Source organism: Caenorhabditis briggsae, assembly GCF_000004555.2.
Source record: "Caenorhabditis briggsae complete genome, chrIV, whole genome shotgun sequence".
In the NCBI taxonomy this organism is placed as follows: domain Eukaryota; kingdom Metazoa; phylum Nematoda; class Chromadorea; order Rhabditida; family Rhabditidae; genus Caenorhabditis; species Caenorhabditis briggsae.
The window spans coordinates 4,070,732-4,092,383 of record NC_013487.2 but is presented as its reverse complement, the minus strand read 5'-3'; the positions used below and the strand labels follow the sequence as shown (position 1 = coordinate 4,092,383).

The following is a 21,652-nucleotide window of genomic DNA, read 5'->3' as shown; positions in this document are numbered from 1 at the left end:
AGTTGTCATTGATTCCGGCCTTTACAGACTAAGGGATCTGTCTCCCCTCATCTCTAATTTTTCGAGAGGATTCTTTTGAGAATCCGGCAATCAATCATTCATATAATAAATAAATGAAGTTGCGTCTCTTTCTCTGTTTGTTTGTTTGTTTATAACTTTGTATACACATTTTGGAAAAGCTTAGAAAATTAAATGTAAATTTCCGTGACCTGTTGGGAAGGAGTAAGGAACGTAGCGACGAACAGTAAAAGAAATAGGTTAAATTGTGCCGAAGGCGCACCAGCCAGATGTTTGAAGCGCCGGAGGCGCGGCAAACAGGTTGGTAGAAAAAAAAAGATTTTTAACGAAATTGTTCTCTATTTGTTTCTTCAATGCAGAAAAATAATACTTTTGAAACTCGGATTTTTAAATTAATAAGATTGAAAACTTTCTCGTTTTTTTGACAGTTGGTTTAGAGAGGGAAATAACAGAACAATTCTAAAAATCAGATTTAGAAACTTTCAGACTTTCAATTTTTCAGTGTTTTTGGCAAAAGTGCTTACCGTGAACACTCTAATAGAATCCCACCCAGACCTTTCGTTCGTTTCTTAGAAAATCGAAAATTCATAAGCTTTGTGAATCAAAAACTCAGGAATGTGTTTTAGAGAAAATTCTGAAAATCTGATTCGTGTTAAAATTTGTAATTTTGGGAATTTGCGAAGTAGAATCTCAGAAAGTCGGAAATACGGAAACTCGAAAATACAAAATTTCAAAAATTATGAGTTCTGAAATGAAGTATTTTAATAGAAAAATCTTTGAGTTCGAGAATCGCAGTTCCGAAAATTCAGGACTCCTGAATTTCGAAACTTTTGAAAAAATTATTGGTTGTCAAATTTCAAGATATTCGGGAATTCAGGAAAATTATTAGTTCTAAAAATTAAAAAAAATTTTGAATAGTTCGTGTATCAACTAAGACACATTTCTTATCTACATTTCTGATTTATCTGTTCAAGCCCAAACTCAATCGGTTAAGGCTGTTGTAAGCGGGAGCCAGAAGGTTTAGCCCCGAAGGCGCATAAGCAGACTGTCACTCCAGTTTATGAAAGTTGACAACACAATCAACTAAAACTTCGTCTTCTGATTCTCTCCGATTCGGAGATTCAAACGTTTTCAGTGAAGCCAGGAGATTTTAGCCGCCGACAGGCGGCGGAAATCGACTGGTAACAAAAATTGGAGCTGTTGAAAAGAAACCCCTGGTGGCCGTGGCAAAGGTCGTACATTGTAGACTACCGTAACCTAAGAATACTGTATTTTTCTGAATTCTACATCTGCTTTACAATGGTGATTTTTTCATATTTTATAGCAAAACTTGTATCCAAAACTTTCCAAAGTTCAACGAAAAACTTACAGACCCACCGAAACTGTGACAATTTGCTAAGCCCCGCCCATTTTGCATGTTAAGAATGGTGGTGCGCGGAACCCGTGAAGTGTCGGCTGCTTTTTTCACATTTATACTGGGAGTTTGTTTTATTCTTTGGCCAATAGATGAAAGGGGTTCGGCCCCCGGAGTATTCACTAATTCCGTTTTCACTAATATGCTACTCAGTCTCCCCTCATCTTTTATTTTTCGAGAGGATTCATTTGTGGATCCGACAATAGAAAAGAAACGGTTTTGAACGAAACTGTTCTCCTTTTTTTTTCAATCCAGAAAAATAATACTTTTGAAACTCGAATTTTTAAAATCATAAGATTGAAAACGTTTTCATTTTTTCGACAGTGGATTTAGAAAGGGAAATAACAGAGCAATAAAATTTTTTAGAGTTGGAAACTTTCAGACGAGAATGTTCAGTGTTTTTGGAAAAAGTGCATATACAGCTTTTTGCAGTTGGTTAACAAGAATGTCAACCAACCACTGTCAAACAATCAGAAATTCTGAAAGCTTTTTGAAAAACACAGGAGTTATCGCTTTGATCAAATCTCTGCTTCTATTGTCGGATTCTCAAGAGAACCCTCTCGAAAAATTAGAGATGAGGGGAAGGAAACTCTGGCTCTGGTGATGAAGGCCGGAATTGAGAAATCCTGAGGGCCGAACCCCTTTCATCTATTGGCCAAAGACATAATAACCGGCAAGTATAAATGTGAAAAAAGCAGCCGACACTTCACGGGTTCCGCTCTCTACTATACTTTACATGCAAAATGGGCGGGGCTAAAGGAGTTTTGAAGTATCCGGTATATCTGTATTTTTTTGCTAAATTTTGAAAGTGTAAGGATGCAAATTTCTCATGAAAAAAGTGTGAGAGGTTGCAATCATAACAAAAATTGGAGCTGTTGAGAAGAAATCCGTGGTAGCCGTGGCAAAGTTCGTACATCGTAAACTACCGTAACCTAAAAATAATTTATTTTCTGATTTCCAATACTGGGATATCGCCATATTCTATATGAAACTTGCATCCTTAATTTTCAAAATTCTGCGAAAAACTTATTCTGCCACCGAAAATTCCTAAATTCGCCAAGCCCCGCCCATTTTGCATGTATAGTATGGTGGAGCGCGAAACCCGTGAAGTGTCGGCTGCTTTTTTCACATTTATACTTGTCGGTTATTTTGCTCTTTGGCCAATTGATGAAAGGGGTTCGGCCCCGGAGTTTTCATTAATTCCGGTCTTTACAGGAAGGATGAGACTGTCTCCCCTCATCTCTGATTTTTCGAGAGGATTCTTTTAGGGATCCGACTATAAAAACAACGATTCTAATCAAAAGGGACCGATGCGGACTTGAATAAGCATCCAAAGAAAATATATACTTGGAAATTTGGGAACTTTTCGAAAAAAGAAACATTAAATTCTTTTTCCTATTTTTAGGATTACCATAATTGATAGGAGCTTTGGTGATTTTTTTTTTAATTTTAATTCGATTTAAACCAATTGGTTCTGACAATTCTCAGAATTCTTAATTTCCTAATTTTTATTTAATTTTTAAAATTCAAAATAGAAATACGAGGACAACAAAACAAATAAATAAAAGAAAAATCCATAAATGTACAAATAGAAGTATGAAAATAAGTAATCAAATCGGGGGAGAATGAGGAAAGACTGGAAAAATTGCACTCGCACGTTCTTCTTTTTTCATAATTCAAAAAAAAAATAGTTTCTTAGAATCTTGGCATTGGTCCGTTTTTGGAAATTTTAGAGACGATAAATGGATTTAAAAACAATCTAATGTTTTTCTGGAATCGCTTCGATTTGTTGTTTGGTTGGCTCGTTTTGGACGACGTCTTCGATTTTTCGAACGCTGAAATTAATATTTTTAATTTTTTCGAAATACTGAGAAATAAGCTAGAATGTCAGATTTCAAGTTTTTTTTACGATATGCAAAAACACTTCAAAACTGTGAGAACATAACTATGAACCGATTTGTCTCCAATAGACTTTCTGCTCAATTATCTCGCGTTGTTTAAGTGATATCAAACGTTTATAAACTACACAAATGTTGGAAATATTACGACAAACATTTTATCAGTTGACAAATTTTCGATATCTCTTACAGAAACCATGATAATTGAAGTCACAGTTCAAGTAAAGGCTCCTATGATAGGAAACACGGTATACTGAACCTTCCGCAAACACGTTGACGACAAACTGCACATTTTTAAAAGACCCTTTTCAATGATACTCACCTAAACGTAACCTTATATCGAATATCGAAAAATGCACATCCATGGAAACAAATATTCAGGAACACTCCACTGTATTCGCAAAGAGCGAATACGTCGTATGCTGAAAAATGAATTGTTTAATTTCTAGTAATTTGTGTTTCATAATCTATGTTTTAGTTGTGTCAGTGTTTTCCTGCTCGATAACGTTGAAAATTAATATACTATTAAAAAAGAAAATTTTTGAACCGAAAGTTTTTTTTCTAGATTTCGCAAAGACAGGTTTCCCATCAATCTATCTGCCAATCCATTACCAAAGAAAACTGTTTGAAACAGTAATATTTTTCACTTACCCCAAGTGATACATTTCCTCCAGTAGAGTAGGAAAGAAGCAACGAGAATTGGAGTCGATAGAACATAGAGAGATGTGAACACGATTTTCAGATAGTATGATAGACGACCCTGAAAAAAAATTATGAAGATAATCGTAGTTTTGATTATTATTAATTGAAATTTCGGAAAGATGTATGGAACATTTTAAGTTTCAATATTACAATTTCACAGCTCTCCGAACATTTTTTTGATTAACTATTAAAATTTGAAGAGTTTAAGAAAATGTAATTCTTGTAACTGTTTTTTTTTTTTGGAATGCTCTTTTTTGCAACTTTTGGCGCGCTTTTGGATACATGCCTCCATTGAGTAGTGAGACCATTGATAAAGCTTTCGATTCAGACCGAAATGTATTTCTAACTACATTTTTTTTCAGTAAAAATCACATGAGACGAAACCATGCATTTTATCTTGGTTACTGTAGAATTTATCAAAAATTAATCACGAAAAAAACTTTGGGTAAGTTTACCACTCTTTTATATCTTTCACAGGAACCAAGATAAGTTGGCTCAAAGTTCTGGGGGTCATTATATTAGAGGTTTTACAGGAAATGAATGTAACCCCATGAAATAAAATGCTCTGTTTTTGAAAAAGTCAGTATTCAACTCACATAAGGATTCAAATAATACAGTGAGTGTGCATGACAGAAGATGTTGGATATCATGTGCACGATTCCACAGATTCCAAAAACGTAGAAGAAGATGACGTGGACTTCTGGAAAAAGAATATTTATGTAGTGTGGCTGTATTGATTCACGGAACTTACGAATATTCTCTCGCTCTCCAATAATTGATAATCCTGATAAGAAAATGAGTTCCATCAATCCCACAACAAAGTACAGATATCTGCTGAGCTCATACAGCCAAACGCGTTTGTAGTTCACATTTCGCATTCGTTTGTATCGCGAAACTGGAAACGGGGTTAAGTTCGAAGAAAAAACTATTAGGGTGTGACCAAATTGAACTAATTTTTAAAATATTTTCAATACGCAATATCATAAACTTATGAAACAGAAAATAAAGGGATAAGTGTAGAGTTATACTTATGACGGTAAACGAATAGTTCTCCTGAAGTAAATTTACATTCAAATCAAAATCAAATTATAGAAAATTTCGCAACATTCAGTGTAACACAAATGAAACAGATAAAAAAAACTCACAGCCAGTAATGAGTTCTACCACTCGAATAGGTACATGGAAGAGGAGAAACAGTTGCCAGAATGTTCTTTCGACTGGAAGATTGATGATTCTGGAGAGGGATGGAAGGCGGGCGCGCTGAAACAAGAAACGTAATCACCTATAAGTGATGACACTGTCTCCCCTCATCTCTTTCATGACTAAATTTATCTCAGGACCTGGAAAAGATATCAAAATGTTACTAACTGATAAAATGTGCTCCATGATATCAAAAATACTTTGTCAGTTGATAACATTTTGATATCTTGACAGGAACCGAGATAAATTGACTCAAAATCCACGGTAAATCGTATGTATGAAAATACATTCTAATTCTCCTTAATATGAAACCTTTCAATTTCTTTTTTCTGGTTGAGGTTTTGCAGTTTGAAAAATATGTGTATGAGTAATTGGCTCCAAAAAAAATCACAAATTTACAAAATAGAAACCAAAAAAGTTCTTATTAAAGTAAAAAAAAAATGAGCGATTGCTTGATTTCTGATTGATATTATACAAAAAGATTGGAAGTGAAAAACATATTAGAATGCTTTTAGAATCTTTGAAATTAACAATAAATACAAATTCAATGTTTCCTGTTTCATCGAACCGATATTTTCAATATTATTTTTTCGAAGATCAGTATACACATGGTACTTGCACAACTCGATTATCTCAGTTCCTATAAAAAATATCGAACCTCTGTCCACTAATGAAATATTGGTGATATTATGACAAGCATTTTATCAGTTCACAGATTTTTGATGTCTCTTCAAAAAATTTGGAAAATCGAGCTCAAAGTGGAAAGACTCTATTTGAGCATTTACGATCTTTTCATTTTGATGGAAACTACTGCAATTTCCGCAAACCCCCATTACGGTAAAATGCACACAAAACTCACCCCACACTGCCAATTATAATTACTGATCTCATCATTATGAAAAATCAATGCGATTGCAATGGCTGATACTGATCCAAACATTGGTGGAATGAATCCAGCAAGGAAAACTTCCACCGGGTTCAGTCTGAAAAATTTGGGAATATGTATAAGTTATGATTCTTTCGAGGTATATATTGTCGAAGCTATGAAACTAGTCACCTCGTGTTTGCGGACTGACAACTTGACACACTAATAGGGAGTCCGCAAAGACGCAGGTGACATTATTTTCATTCCCACAATATTAACATTCATCTTGGTACGAATTGTTCATTGGTATGACCGCAGGAATTTCCTAGTGATGGGATTGTTGAAAAAGAGAAATTTTGATTTTGATGGAGGCTGTTTTTGTTATTATTAGGTAAATTTTTAGGACTTTTTTTGTTTGAAGGTTTGAAAGCATGACAAAAATTATTTTCTTGAACTGTCGTAATAAACTCGTCCTACCCGATAAAATAGAAAATGCCAAGAACACTGAAAATGAAAAATTATTCCATTAACATCTGAAACTATTTATCCGAAACAGTGAATTCCTCCGAAATTCAACAAAAATTGCTCACCTCACGATCTCTGTAATCTTCTTCCCATCTTTAATGTATGGCTCGAACAATCCCATTCGGTTAAGTGGCGGTGGTAACCGCCGACGGATACCCTTCTCGACGGATGATGTCGGAGAAGACATCCTAGAAGATTCTGGAAACTTTCAATTCGACTGCAAAAGAAACGAACGGAAAGAAGTATGGAAGTTAGGTAACATGGAAGTTTAGCAACAGAAAAAAAGAGTTTTGGGAAGAATGGACTTCTCGGAATTTCAGAATATGATAAATTTACTTCTAACAGTCAGAATTATGGTGGAGAATGAATCTTTTTTTAATTATTTAGTTTCAAGAAAAAGAAAGAAGTAAGTTGGAATATATTGAACATAGTGTCTCATCAAGTTTCGGAAACTGTGAAAAATTTTTTTTTTAAAGATTCAATTTCAAAAATAATCTGATTGCTAACTGATAGTGAAATAAGTCGATATTATGAAAAGATATTTCTCCAATTCCTGAGAAAAAAGTATAAAAACGAAATCTTCAATTGATTCGGCTAAAGTTATCTAACTAAACACTCTTATAGAACGACCCCCCCCCCCCTCTCAACCTATATGTAAACTTTGAGCTCGATTTTCTCGATTTCTGTAAAAGTCAGCAAGCTGTTTTCTGATAAAATCTATTTATTATTATGGGTCCATTTTATCAGACCCCTTTTTCATATCTCTAATAGTAAAAGGAAACGAGATACATTGGCTCAAAGTTGACTGTAGTAGACCGTTTACGTTAATTTTGTCTGTTGTATGTCTTTTGCATCCATCTAGCTCCATAATATATTTTTGCTGGTTTTGCACACCTATTTCGTAAATCGTTTTCAGCAATTTTCAATTAACACATATGAGAAAAATGAAACTGTTGTGTGGTAACACAAAGTTTTGGTTTTGACCTACGCGCTTAACGCGTATATTATTATCTCTGTTTTCTCGAACCTCTCTCGCTCTCTCCCCGTTCTTTATGATGATTGTTCCCAAGTCAGTTTTACCCCAGCCCCGTACTAGGAGTTACGTTAGTTCTCCTAGAAGTATTTTCCCCGTTTGCCGCCCCGTTTTCTAGTGTAGTAAAAGTAGTTACAATAAATAATTGTAATCTAAACAGTCTTAACTCTAGCAAAGTTAGGGACATAACAGAAACATTGAAAATAAAAAACCAAAAACGATATGTGAAAGTTTTCCTTCTCTCCCGATAAAATCTATTCCGTCATTCTCTTATTCAATTTCTTCGCCGTGTTAAAAAAAGGAACATCTTAGAAGATTGAAATCAAAGCATAAAACTAGAAACTTGGCAGAATAAATAAGAGAAATCGAAGGGAAGATCCACAAAAAATGGTATACTCATTTTTCTGTAGAGAAACGAAAAATGCTGGGTAGTTGATGACGTGTGGAGGAAAACGTATACATTTTATGATGAGAAGAAGCAGTGAGGAATCCAGTTCTGATCTGTGTATAATAAACAGCTTGATCAACTGGGTCTATCACTTTTTGGGAGAGGAAATAGATGAGGAAATTCATCATGTGTGGGGGAAAAAAATCGGAAATTCGAAATACTACTGAGCTGAGCGGAATTTCTTTTAATTTGAAAAGGAATCACTACAGTACATCAAATAATGAAACCCAAAAAAGTTGTCTTGTTTTGTAGAAGTTCTGCAACAGAACATTGAAATTTATTTTTCTAACTTCTCAAAAAAAAAAGTTGTTTTCAGCTTGATATCAAAGATTGAAGAGGTACAGCGAATTTCTCATTGCTTTATCTTGTCTAGAAAAGTATGCAGATCCACATGAAAATAAAGAAAACTTTTTAAATCTTAAAAATAGACGAAGCCAATAGTTGCAAGTTTTTTTCAGTTTGAAAATGAGCTGATTAAACATAAAATCACAAGAGTTGCGAAAATCGAAGTTCGTTGTAGTTTTCCTTAAGCTTTTTCAAGTTCCGGGGCATCTATCTTATTTTTGGCTTTTATTACCAACATGATAAGTAATTTAATGGGCTAGCGTATTTTCTTTAATAACCGCCCACACTAACTGTCAACTTTTAGCTCAATAATCTCGATTTCCGTGAAAGATATCAAAATTTAGTCAACTGATAAAATATTGGTAATATTACGATGAATATTTTGTCTGTTGATCACTTTTTGATATCTCTTACAGGAGATGAGATATATGGACTCAAAGTTGACGGTTTGGTTGGGCTTCTATTAGAGGAAATACGGTAATTGCAGCAATTCAAAGTTAGAGGTTTGTTTTTTTTCTACACTGTACATACCACAGTCTATTGAGAACGCATGATAAAGAAAATAGGGAAAACTGAAACTGATAATTTTTGTAAAAATTCATTTTTCAAAAGGATGACAAGTACCGTATTTCCTCTAATAGAAGCCCACCTCTATTTGAAGCCCACTTCTAATAGAAGCCCACCCTCTGACGTGCTTAAAAATATAGAAGCGCATCCTCTAACAAAAGTTCATGCAGTTCGGTTAGTGGTGCAGTTTGAACAGTTCCGTTCGTGTGTTCGGTAATTGTAGGCATTTTCTTTCTATTTCAAAAAATTTCTGGTAATTTCAGTTTTTGGTAATTTCCTAAAAAGGAGGTTGAAAAATAGAAGCCCATGGGCTTCAATTAGAGGAAATACGGTATGTTCATGTTTCATGTGACTATTATATCATCGTTTAAAAAAAACTTTCAATGTTTTCAATAGAATACATGAAGCAGTAAAAAATCAAATTTTGAGATAAAAGAGAAGATTTTGATAAAATATCACAATACCAACTTTAACACATTCAATCTGGTTCCTTACAAAGATATAAAAAATGTCAGCTAACAAAATATTCCTCATAACTTCAACAACTTTTTATCAGTTTATCACTTTTTGATATCATTCGCAGTAACCCAGATAACTTGTGTCAAAGTGAGATAACCCTACTTTCATTTGAACTTTAGGCAAACAAACGAAGCTGAAGTGCCAATTAACAAATAATGAGATTATCAACAAGAAATAAGTATGAAACCGTGAAAAAGTACAAAAAAGGACAAAAAGTGAGAATAAGAATAGGTCAATCCATGGACAGACAGATTCTGGATCTTCTTATCTTTTTTCCATTCTAACTTCACACTCCATCAATTGTATCAAAAAGAGGATGAGATGAGGCTGAGAGAGAGAGAGAGAGAGAGAGAGAGACGCAGAGATGAGAGAATTGAAACTCTCTGAGAAGAGTGGAATGAGAAACGGGAGGGGGTTGATTGAATGGGAAAACGAAGGAACTGGATTTCGACTGTGGATTTGTGTGGGATGATGAAGTTGAGGGATTGGCATTCTGTAGAAGAAGAAAGAGAAGCTTCAAGACGTTTTTATGGTGTGAAAGGAAACAGCCACAAAACATCTGGCCTTTTTTGTGTTATGCTTGTGTGTGGAGGATTAGAAATTTATATTGCGGCGGTAAGACGAGGAGAATTAGGAATGATAAAAATGTTAGAGCTATGACCACCGTGTGAAACTGCATTATTTTTGTAAATAGGAAAAAAATCTCAAAATACTGGCCGTCAACTTTGACCCAATTTTTCTTGGTTCCTGTCAGAGGTATCAAAAAGTTGTCCACGGAAATGATGCTTATCATAAAATCAAAAACAGTTCACCACTGCTGAAATATCTTACAGGAAATGAGATAAATAGAGTTGAAGTTGGCATTTTAGGGTCATACAGGTTTTGCGGTAACAATCAAACTTCTTGTTAGAATTCAACGTTTTTCTTTGAGCTGATACCAGTTATCTGATCTTTTTTGAATATTCGATAGATCAAATGAAATTACTCGATGAATCGATCGGGCCGAAATTTAAAAATCAGATTTATTTGTTGCATACTGAACAAACTATGAAAGTTAAACGAATTATGGAAGTTTTGAAAAAAAAAATTTTCTGAAGCTTTCTAATTACACATCGAAAGTTTAAAGGAAAATGCTGAAAATTGAACTATATGCCAACCTATACTTGCACTTTAAGCTCAATTATCAAAATTACTGTAAGAGATATCAAAAATTTGTCAACTGATAAATTGTTTATCATAATATCATGAACGCTTTTTTAGTTTACAGATTTTTGAAATCGCTTACAGAAATTGAGATAACTGCGCTCAAATTGTAAGAATATGGCTTCCTATTAGAGCATTTGTGGTTTAGCATATATGTTAATTGTTTGAAACAGAAAGTTGCAAGAATTGTGAAAGTTTTCGGTTCTTGTTTAATCATAATTTCCTAATCGTATATCGTCTATGTTCTTTTCAAATTTATTGTAATTATACTTTAGAGAACTGAAAATCATTAGAGAATCCTTGTTTTTTTTCCAGAAGCGTTGGAAAAAAGTTTGAATATTTTCAAAAATTGAGAGCCAAATGTTGGAGGCGCATGCCTATGACAGAGTACCACATTCTCTCAATCTGAATAAGACATCGAAAATACTTCTGTTCCATCACTTTTAAGTAAGACTAAAGTAGTTTCGAAATGTGTTATGCAGATCAAACCGAAACTAATGTCAAATTAGGAATCCATCTGACTATCCGACTACTCTGCTTGAACTTTGTTTTCTGACCATATAGAAAAATGTTTGTTCTTGTACATATACCCTAGTTCCTGAAAACTCCAAAAATTATCTTTCCCGCTTTTTCAAACAACACACAATTAATTGTAAGCTTTTTTGACAAATTGTATAGAAATTCTGGGAGATAACAAAATATATGAAGCCTGAATTTTCTCTTTCAATTTGTCAGGGGCCTGAAAAACAGAGAATGTATTCAAACTGAAAATTAGTAAAGTTTTTCATGAGATTTCATATAAAAAACTGATCGAAGAGATTTATGTGATAATCGATACAAATAAAAGTATACTCTAGCAAGTGCTGAAAACATTTTAAAGGGGGACTCCGACCAAAAATTTTTATTGCATTAAAATGTGTTAAAAGTTATCTATTTTCCTAATATTATTGCAAAAAATTTAAAAGAAATCCGAAATCCTCGAAAAACGCCGTTGAAAATGAAAAAAATTCAAAAAAGGTGCCGCCGAGGGACGAGGATTTGAATTCCCGCGCAGTGAGAAACCTAGGCTACGGCGCCTGAGAGCATTATTTTCAAGTGGCCGACAGTGTTTTTTAACGTTTTTCACCTGTTGGAGATAAAAGCGAGAAAAATCCGGAAAATTTGCCGCATAGGAAAGGCTCCCGCTGCCGTGGCCTAGGTTTCTCACTGAAAATCCTCGTCCCTCGGCGGCACATTTTTTTGAATTTTTTTCCTTTTCAACGGCGTTTTTTGGGAATTTCGGATTTTTCTCGAATTTTTTCGCAATAATATTCTGAAAATAGATAAATTTTAACACATTTTGATGCAATAAAAAAATTGACCGGAGTCCCCCTTTAAACTTACTCAGAGTAACAACTTCGAGTAATGAATTCTCGAAGTTGTTACTAAAAAGAGTTTGAGAAACAGTACAATTTTCGGATTCGATTGGAACTGGATCCTTTCGCGACATTGCTCTACCTAATAAATACTTGTGTTCTGATAATAATGAAGCAGTAATGTTTTTTTAAACTTTTTTGATGAGCAATGGAATTCTTTTTCGTATTGACAAAGAGCATGAACATCGCTTACAGAAGTTGTTTCAAGTTAGTAATTGAAATTCGTTCAAATTAGATCGGGATATACCGTGAATACTTCTTACTGTAAATGCGCTAACCACCCTTTTTGGGCTCAATTGTCTCGGTTCCTATAAGATATACAAAAAAAGTCAGCTGGTGAAATGTTTATAATAATATCACTAACATTTTTAAAGTTTTCAAAGTTCGCACATTTTTCATATCTCTCACAGAAGCTGAGATAATTGAGTTCACAGGTCAAAAACGATGGAAGTTTTCATGCACGCACGATACAATCCAATGATTTTCAGTCTAAACTAAAGCAGTGACTAACTATACTCACTTCTTGAAACACTAAAATTTTTTCATTTCTACTATTCCGGTTTTTTGGGGTTGAAGTACTCTTCTATCCTTTTTTTTGGAGGAAACTTGTTTGTTCGAGAAGTGATACTATAGGGCTTCGAATCGGCGATTCTACCAGATCAGTGATTTTTTTTGGAAGATGAATATAGCAATTTTACTGTTTCAGGTCAGTCGCAAAGTTTGAGTTTGATTTAGCATTCCGTTTGTTGAATTTTATACATATTAATCTAGTACAAAAAATGGGATCCATGGAAGGGCTTATGGCTGTGTCCCTAATGTCCTACTGTTATCGTTTTTCACTATTTTTCCTCCAGAAAAGTCGGAAAATAAAAAATTGTGTGTAGCATACTTGTAAAATTCTGGGCCGGCCCGCCAAAGCCCGGGCCGGGCCGGGCCTGAGGAAATTTTCAAGGCCCGGTGTCAAAAATTCTGTATTTTTGAGCCAAATTTTGAGCTCTCAATATAATTTTTTCCATTTTTTTTCGTATTTCGGATTGTTTGTCTGTCTGATCAAAAAAGATCGAAAAACTCAAAAAAAAAAGGGTCCCCCCTTATGTGTTTTTTGAAAATTTCGAAACTAGTGAAATGACGGGCCCGCCGGGCCTCCGAAATTCCGGAAAAAGCCCGGCCCGGCCCGGTCCGGCCCGGCCCGTTACAAATATGGTGGGTAGTGAACAAGCTGACTAAAAATTCACGAAAATCGAGAAAAGACAATGCAGAAAATAAACATTTTTCAGGTTACGATAGTTTTATTATGGGATCTTTGGCTCCGATTTTTTTTGTAACAGAACAATAACACATATTTCAGGTTACGGTAGTTTTCGGTTCGAGCCTCCATTGAGTAGCGATTGATATAAACTACAGTATACCTGACTTCAATTCAACAATTTAACATAATTTTTCAAAAAAATATCGCCGTTCAGATTCCAATCATTAATACAACCTGTGGCAAACAGCTGCGACGAACCCGTTAATTCTCTTATCTGCCGACGTCATCAGACGGCGGCGTCGTTGTACAGACAAAAGTGTCTAGATTTATGAGGAGAGAAAAGTGCAAAATTTGAAAAAAAATGTTAGGTTTTTTTTGGGAAAAACTTGGGACCCACACCGAAAACTACCGTAACCTAATAATGTAATCTCTCCGGTTTTTTCTCGATTTTTAGTAGCGCAAATCCGTTTTATAGTGAGAAATGACCGGAAAATAGCCAAAAAATGAAGAAAAGAGAATAAATCGGAAAATAAAACTACTCTTTAGGTTACTGTAGTTGTCGTTGTTAAACCTTTTTTCCACCGAACCGATTTTTTGAAATTTTTGAAAAAAAAACAATTTTTTTCGATTTTTTTTTGTTTCCGGCCCGAATTTTTTCAGTCGCAAAATGAATGTTTTCTGTGGTTCTGAAATGGGCAGAAAATCGATAAAACCGGAAAAAAATATTTCTCAGGTTACGGTAGTGTTCGTTGTGAGACCTTCGTTTAAAGGTGTTTTTCTAACTTATTATGTCGTGAATAAGCCTCAAATAAGTAAAATAACTCTGAAATAGGCTCAAGTAATCCCTAAAATGCTAAAATAAGCCTAAAAAAGCTAAAATAGACTAAAGTGAGCCTGAAATATGCTAAAACGAATAAAGTAAGCCTGAAAACCCTGAAATATGCTAAAACAAGCCTAAAATACGTAAAACAAGTCTACATTATGCTGAAATATGTAAAATAACCATAAAATAGGCTAAAGTAGGCTGAAATAAGCTGCTAAAACATGCTGAAAAATAAGCTTGGAATATTTTAAAATATGCCTGAAATAGGCTAAAATTAGCTTGAAATATGCTAAAATTAGCCTAAATTATGCAACAATAAGTTTAAAATAGGCTAAAATTGACCTAAAATACGTAAAACAAGCTCAAAATAGGCCCTAAAATTTAAAATAAGCCAAAAAATAAGCGAATTTTCAGCTTAAAATCAATAAATGTTCAAAAATCCAGAAAACGAAAATTTCGGAGATGAAACAAAAAGGGAAAAGTTTTACAAACTTTCTTTCGAAAATCGAAGAAAAGAGAAGGATCTTCTGCTTCTTCTTCTTCTTCGTCCGTCGTTTTCTCATCTTATCCCTTCTCCAAAACTTGTCTTCTTCTTCCGAATCATCAGTCAGTCCGTCCGATTGGCATTACGCTTTTGCTTCGTCTGTCTTTTTTCCCTTTTCTCCTCGATCCCCAAATCGTCGTCTTTTTCGGGATGAATTGAAGGATGCCCTTTCCTTGCGGCCGATTAGCCGCCAAACTGTTATTGAAATCCCCTCAAACCGGTTTGGGTCACAACTTTCGAATTTTACAAAAGAAAACGTCTCGGAGAGGAAGAGAGAGGTCAGGTTTATCTACTACTTTTTCATGGAAAATTGAGGGAGAAAAAAGAGAAAAAATGGCTAAAATGGGGGATAATTATACAAAAAAGGAACAAAAAAACTGATATGAATCATTTATTGGTCAGCTTTTGGCGACTTCTCGTCGGTCACTCCGTATGGTCGTAGCGCTGGAATCTTCTCCTTCAGCCATCGAACGTAGAAGAGCTCTTGTCTCTGGAAAAATATGGATTTTGGAATAAATTTAGGAGAATTTCAGCAATTTTCTACAGTTTCTAGGGGATCCCACGAATTTTAACCAATTTTGAGCGAATGTTTAAGCGAATGTTAAGCTTGATTTTCAGCGTTATTTTCGCAAAACTGGTTAAACGATAATTCAAAAATTGTCCCATATCGCTCGAAAGTCGTCAAAAACCTAAAAAATTAGCCCAAAATTACCCCGAAAAATCGGTTTTTATGCACCAGAATGATAATTTTAAGAGAATTCCAGCGATTTTTCGCAATTTTTGGATAATTTTCAAGGAAATTCAACGAATTTAAACCAATTCTGACCAATTTCCAGCAAATGTTCGGGGTAATTTTTAGCGGAAAAAGAGGTTTTTAGCGTTTTTTGGCAAACTTCTTTCTACTGAAAAAAAAACTTCTTTCTACCGCAAAAAAATTGACCGATTTCTGAGTATTTTTAACGATTTTCTTTTCTAAAAATGCAAATTCTTGGTTTTTCTTGGGATTTTAGGCGTAATTTCCCAACAAACCTGATGAGGTGCGACGAGCGACGGATTATTCTGGATGGTGTAGTAGGCGACGTGCATGGCTGAAAAAATTGAAAATTTTAACTCTGAAAATCGTCAAAAAACAACCATCGCTTACACACGATGAGACCGGCGAAGAGGCCGAGTTCGGTGACGGTGCGCTTGTTGACCATTGTTGATGGGGAGAGGCTGAAATTCTTAAAATGAGTAAAAAACTGCAAATTTGGGGAAAAATACAAACTTAAAGCGGTAAAAGAGATAGTTGAGATCATATTTTCAGTAGAAAAATAAGAAAATGGCTATTAGAAGAAAAATGATGACAATTCAGCTGATGTTTGCACTCTTGTCTCTATCTCTCCGCCAGTCTCCTACGTGACTATTGGCGGGTACTAAATTTTCCGTTTTTAGGAACTTCCATGAGTCCAATGAACGATGTACTTTGAAAAAAATATAGATTTATAGTGTTAGTAGCTTTAAAACTAGCGATTTTTCCAATCAATTTTTAGCTGACAAAATGCCGAAATTTCCAAAAATACAAACCGAAGGCAAAATTATGTTTTTGTAGAGGATCTGGACCCTCACCGTAGTTTTTTTCATGGTCTGGCAGTAAATTTAAGCTGAATTAACCGAACTTTTTATTCAAATTGACCCAAAAAACTGTTAATTTTAAAAAATTCTCGTCAAAAATCAAAAATCGTAATTTTTCTAATTTTTGGTTTTTTTCCAGTTTATTGGCACTTTATTACCAATCCTGAGTACTTTTGTTAACTTTACAGCACAAAAACCGAGAAAACATGTAAAATTTCATTTTTTAACAAAATTCGATTTCATGATGCAATAGCTGATTTTTTCAGAAGTTTTTTGGGACGAAAAAGTGTAAAATTTGATTTCAAGGCTTTTTTAACTGAAAATGCTGAAAGAATAGAGAAAAATCCGTCCAAAAACAATGAAAAAATGCTGGAAATCGTTGAAAATCCAGCTCGCCCAAGCGTGATACGCGGAGCGTCGTTGCAGCTTCTCTCGTCTGCGTCTCTTTGTTTTCAACGCTCTCTCAATGTTTTTAGGCATTTTTTCAAATTTAAAAAGATTTATTCTCAAAAGAGAGGTCGATATGTACAAAAAAGACAGAAGAATAAAGAATTTCCCAACAAAATCTAATATCCTGGTGCAGTTCTTGGTGGTGGACAGTGTGAGCATCCTCCAGAAGCTCCCAGTGCCCCTTGAGCTCCCGGCTCTCCGTCGGCTCCCGGTCCTCCTGGTGCTCCATCGAATCCTTGATCTCCCGGTGGTCCCGCCGGTCCCTTATTTCCAGGCCGCCCATCATTTCCTTTGGTCCTGTGGGTCCTTGTGCTCCAGGAGTTCCACGTGGTCCCGGTGGTCCTGCTGGTGCTGGAACTTCTCTAACTTCTCCAGGAACTCCATCGCTTCCACGATTTCCATTCCGTCCGTTCTCTCCACTTGGTCCACGCTCTCCTTGCTCTCCTGGTCGTCCACATCTCCCATTTCTTCCTGGAACTCCGTCCATTCCAGGTCTCCCGGCATTTCCTTGTGGTCCTGGATTTCCTGGGGGTCCTGGTGGTCCTTCTGGGCAATCGATTTCGAATTCTGAACCATCTGATGCTCCATTACTCAAATCCCGGCCATCTTGTCCTGGTCTTCCAGCTGGTCCGTCTTGTCCATCACGTCCTGGACGTCCTGGGAATCCTGGTGGGCCGGCTAGCCCGATTCCACAGCTACAGCAAGAATCTTGAGAAGATGATGATGACGTGGCGGCGTCGTCATATGGGGATGGCGCTGGACGGCTTCCAGATGATCTTGCTGGTTGAGCTCCATATCCGGATTGACGTTTTTCGATTCTTGAAGAAGGCTTGGTAGATTCATACATGCTTTCGAGATTTTTAGCTCCATAAACACAGAATCCGACCTAGAAAAATTGCATTTAATTGAAAATAAAGGAAAAAAACACTATTTTCAGTTCTAGAAAAGGCTAAAAAATGAATCACTACGTCTAAAACTAAGAAAAAAGCTAAATAAAGTGTGCTATTTGGCTTCTAAAAAGAGCAAACACAGGTGATTCGTGATTGACCAATCACAGAGATAGGGCTATAAACGACCAATTACTTATCTACCGGGAAATAGTGGTTCTACAATTGACCAATCGCGAGCAAAATGCGTATCTTACTAACTGGCCCCATAAAAGGTCCACAATAGACCAATCGCGAAAAAATTCTTGTTTTTTATTTTCCGAACTTCCTTTCCCTATTTCGGGTATTTTACTTCGTTTTTTGCCGTTTTTTTTTCGCATTTTTTGTCTAGAAACTACTACTCGACATATAACATTATACTAGAATACTGTATAAGAATGAATTTCTCTTTTTGTTTTCAGAAAAAGAGGAAAAAGGAAAATTTTCAATGACCGGGAATGCAAGGTTGTCGGAATTCAAAAGTCGGAAGTTAGGAGTCAGAATTCCGGATAATTCTGAAGGTAGAAGAGACTCGTACTTCAAAAATGTAAGGAGCCAGCAGAAAGTCCGAATTTCCAATATAATTTTTACAGGAAGCCAGAAAATCACAAGTTTCCAGAAAAGAAGAACCGGAGAAAGAGGAAGAAAGAGGAAGGAAGAGGAAGGAAGAAAGAGGAAGCAAGAATCAACGGTGGGTAGATTTGAATCAAAATCTCGAGAAAAAACATTCTAATTTCAGATGGCGTTGGTCAAGAAAATATTAAATGCGGGAATGTCCAATTCGAGAAGTTCAACAAGATTTCCAGCCGATATAATCTATCTGAGGTACAGTACAGAAGCTAGTGGCAGCTTCAAATCTAGATGAATTGTTTCAGTTTGCTAGCCGAAAACCTTAACCGTCTTCTCCACCCCCACTTGGACCATCATCGAAAAAGGCAAAAACTGACAGAAGGAGAAGCTTCGACGCCGTTCCAGCCAGCAAAACTACATCGAAAGTTAAACATATAACTTTTAAGCAATTTATTTTGTCTTTTTTTATTATTTTTTCTGTGTAATAAATAATTTCTAAGCAGCGGCTAGCTTCCAGATTCGAAAAAATATATGCCAATTATTGCTCTCGCGACAAGCCAATTGTAGGAGATTTGCTCGCGATAGGGCCAATATTGGTCGTTTGCGGTGGCGCGTTCGCGATTGGTCTGTAAATGGCCTGCGGCAGGCATGTTCCGATGTACCCATGGCGTCTTTCCGCGAACAATACTTCACCTATTATAGACGCTGCGCGAATCACCTGTGAAGAGTGAAAACTCCCATTCGGGTTCGAACCAAAAACCACCAGCTCCAGCGACGAGCCTCTTCACCACTACACCACGCGCACACTTGCAAAATTCCACAACAAAAGTCGGATATAAAGGGCGCGGCGGCGACACCATAACGACTAACCGGAAGCCCCCTAGCCCCGCAACTTTGAGCTCAATTTTCTCGATTCTTATGAGAGATATTGAAAACTTGCCAACTGATAAAATATTTATCATAACATCACCTTCATTTTATCAATCGGTACATGTTTGATATATTTCACAGGAATCGAGATAATTGAGCTCAAAGTTGACGTTATGGGTGGACTTCTATTACAGGAAATGTGGGACATCACTCTGCACAGAATTAATTATCGTATGTCTGTGAAGAGAAGAAAGACTAAATTGAGGGTGGTATTTGGCCGGAAACGCTTTAAAACACTTTTCTAAAACCGCAAAAAGAAAATAACCAGAGATGGGTTCGAACCAAAAACCGTCAGCTTCAATGACAAGCCTCTCCACCACTACACTACGCGCGCACTCTAAGAACGTTACCTCACAAGCCGGATATAAAGGGCGCGGCGGCCACAACAACTCACATCACTCTGCACCGAACTCTGAATGTATTGAAGATAGGTGTACAGTCCAGGAATCAAAATGATGCACATAATTCCAGCAGCAGCGCTAGAAAAAAGAAAATTCTAGATTTCAAAAGTCCCAAAAAAAAGCGATACCTGACAACTGTGGCGACAAAAGCCACTCTCCGCAGCTCATCCTCCTCCGAATCGCCAGTTAATTTCTTTTTGAGATCCATTTTGGGTTCTAATCATTATCAAGCCAAATCCCCCAATTTATAGGGAACACTTTCTTATCACTTTACTGCTTTATTACGGTTTCATTTGCGGAAGGATACATAGATGGAAAAAAGTAGTTGAAACTGGCAATAGTGTTACATCAAAAGGTTTAGACATATTTAGTGGAAAAAAGTTGCAAAAAAAGAACATCTGCGTTAAGGAACCCGTTTATGGGGATCAGGAAGGGGAGGGCATACAAAATAATACAATGCAAATATCCAGTTTTTTGGGGTTTAAAAATACAAAAAACACTGATGTGGATGATAACATCAATCAAAATTTTTTTTTAGAATTTCAGAAAAAACATTTCAGTGTTTCAGGATTTTTTCAGAATTTCAGAGATTTTTTTCAGATTTTCAGAGATTGAAATTTTCAAAATTTGGTAAAATCGAAAAAATTGAACATTTTCAGTGCGATTTGAATATTAAAATGACTAAAAAAGTCAAATTTTCGAGAAAAAAAACTGCAAAAAACTCGAGAAAAATCTGAAATTTCAGAAAATTGAAAATTTCAAATTCGGCAAAATTCGGTAAAATTGAAGAAAAATTGTGACTCTGGGCTAATTTTTCAGTGAGGCTTGAATATTAAATGACTAGATTGAAGGAAAAATTTCAACAAAAAAACAGTGTAAAAAATTAAAACATTGAGAATTTTCAAGGCTAATTTTAGACTTGACTAATTTTTTTGGGGAATTTCAGTTTAAAAAGGCACAAAAAATTAAAAATAAATTATATACACAATATGAGACGCTTCTTCTTCTTCTTCTTCTCTTCATAAAGCTCCTCACATGGCCTGATCATCGACATACATGAACTTCCATTTGCTTGGATTCGACGTGTCAAGCAGGAAAAATTGATTATTGGCCCATGTGATAAGCATTGGCTGATTCAGCACCACACTGATTCTCGACGACACCTTGAACAGGAGCATTCCATGACATTGCTCACCAGCAAACTGTTGAAGTGCCTCTCTCATATGAGCCTCATCCCGTTGCTCAATTCTACACGGCACATACAAATGCTCCTCTGCTCCATCGTATTTCGCAATATAGAATTCAAAATGCGCGGGCGATGGTCCGTTGGTGGGGCGTGGATACCGTCCCGGGGTTCCTCTCCAAAGCTTCCGAAGACTATGAGCAATTTGGAATGTTGGCTCGAAATTCGGATGACTCGTCACCTCGTGAGCATCGTCGAAGGTGTCGATTGCACGACGTTTTGCGGATGGTTGCGATGACGTCGTTTCGAGAGGCTCGGTTTTTGGAATGATGAGTGGAGGGATGGTGCTGGTGCTCGGGGTGGCCGATTGCATTGGCTGAAACTGGAAATTTTCGTGGAAATGGGAAGATTTTTGGGAGGGAGGGAAGGGGTTAGGCTCTAAGACTCAATGTGAATTGAAGCGGAAATCCTATTTTTTGTGCTCGTGAGCCAAAAAAAAAAGAATTTTCCATTTTTTATACTAATTACAGTCATTGAAAAATTTGCAAAAAAATCAGCTTTCAACAGAAATTCTTGACGAAAAACGAAATTTTGGAAAAAAATTTGAAGTGGGCGGAGCCTAATTTTTCCGCACATTTGCACAAATACGGTCAAAGGAAAACTGTGCGCAAAATCATCATAGTTGCAAACGAGCCGGCCCGGGCAGGTGGGCGGGCTGGGCAGATAACTCGGNTTCANAACAAAATATTTTGACGGATTTGATATCAAATGATAGATTTCGACGAGGCCCATGTTCTCTTTACCATACGG

General features: G+C 36.0%; 5 protein-coding genes across 5 annotated transcripts in view; 1 reads left to right on the top strand and 4 right to left on the bottom strand.

Annotated features, from left to right (window-relative positions):
* Positions 1-3,191: 3,191 nt before the first annotated feature.
* On the bottom strand, positions 3,192-6,809 carry CBG15066 (the record flags this gene model as incomplete). The annotated part of the gene is made up of 8 exons (XM_002632820.1): positions 3,192-3,267; positions 3,653-3,752; positions 3,982-4,090; positions 4,629-4,732; positions 4,784-4,927; positions 5,178-5,292; positions 6,092-6,215; positions 6,688-6,809. The coding sequence occupies 8 exons, from the start codon at positions 6,807-6,809 to the stop codon at positions 3,192-3,194; spliced, it is 894 nt and encodes a 297-aa protein (XP_002632866.1).
* A 7,825-nt stretch (positions 6,810-14,634) lies between these two features.
* CBG15064 lies at positions 14,635-15,967 on the bottom strand (the record flags this gene model as incomplete). The annotated part of the gene is made up of 3 exons (XM_045235180.1): positions 14,635-14,805; positions 15,798-15,856; positions 15,913-15,967. The coding sequence occupies 3 exons, from the start codon at positions 15,965-15,967 to the stop codon at positions 14,635-14,637; spliced, it is 285 nt and encodes a 94-aa protein (XP_045095608.1).
* Positions 15,968-16,872: 905 nt separating this feature from the next.
* On the bottom strand, positions 16,873-19,867 carry Cbr-col-120 (the record flags this gene model as incomplete). The annotated part of the gene is made up of 3 exons (XM_045235179.1): positions 16,873-17,718; positions 19,653-19,737; positions 19,788-19,867. The coding sequence occupies 3 exons, from the start codon at positions 19,865-19,867 to the stop codon at positions 16,873-16,875; spliced, it is 1,011 nt and encodes a 336-aa protein (XP_045095607.1).
* CBG15062 lies at positions 18,207-18,766 on the top strand (the record flags this gene model as incomplete). The annotated part of the gene is made up of 3 exons (XM_002632817.1): positions 18,207-18,305; positions 18,352-18,449; positions 18,634-18,766. The coding sequence occupies 3 exons, from the start codon at positions 18,207-18,209 to the stop codon at positions 18,764-18,766; spliced, it is 330 nt and encodes a 109-aa protein (XP_002632863.1).
* Positions 19,868-20,690: 823 nt separating the features above from the next.
* CBG15060 overlaps positions 20,691-21,652 on the bottom strand; it is a gene marked incomplete at both ends in the record, with an annotated part of 5,057 nt that continues 4,095 nt past the window's right edge. Inside the window, one exon of the mRNA XM_045235178.1 lies at positions 20,691-21,278. Coding sequence (XP_045095606.1) covers positions 20,691-21,278 — 588 coding nt within the window. The remainder of the gene's footprint in view (positions 21,279-21,652) is intronic.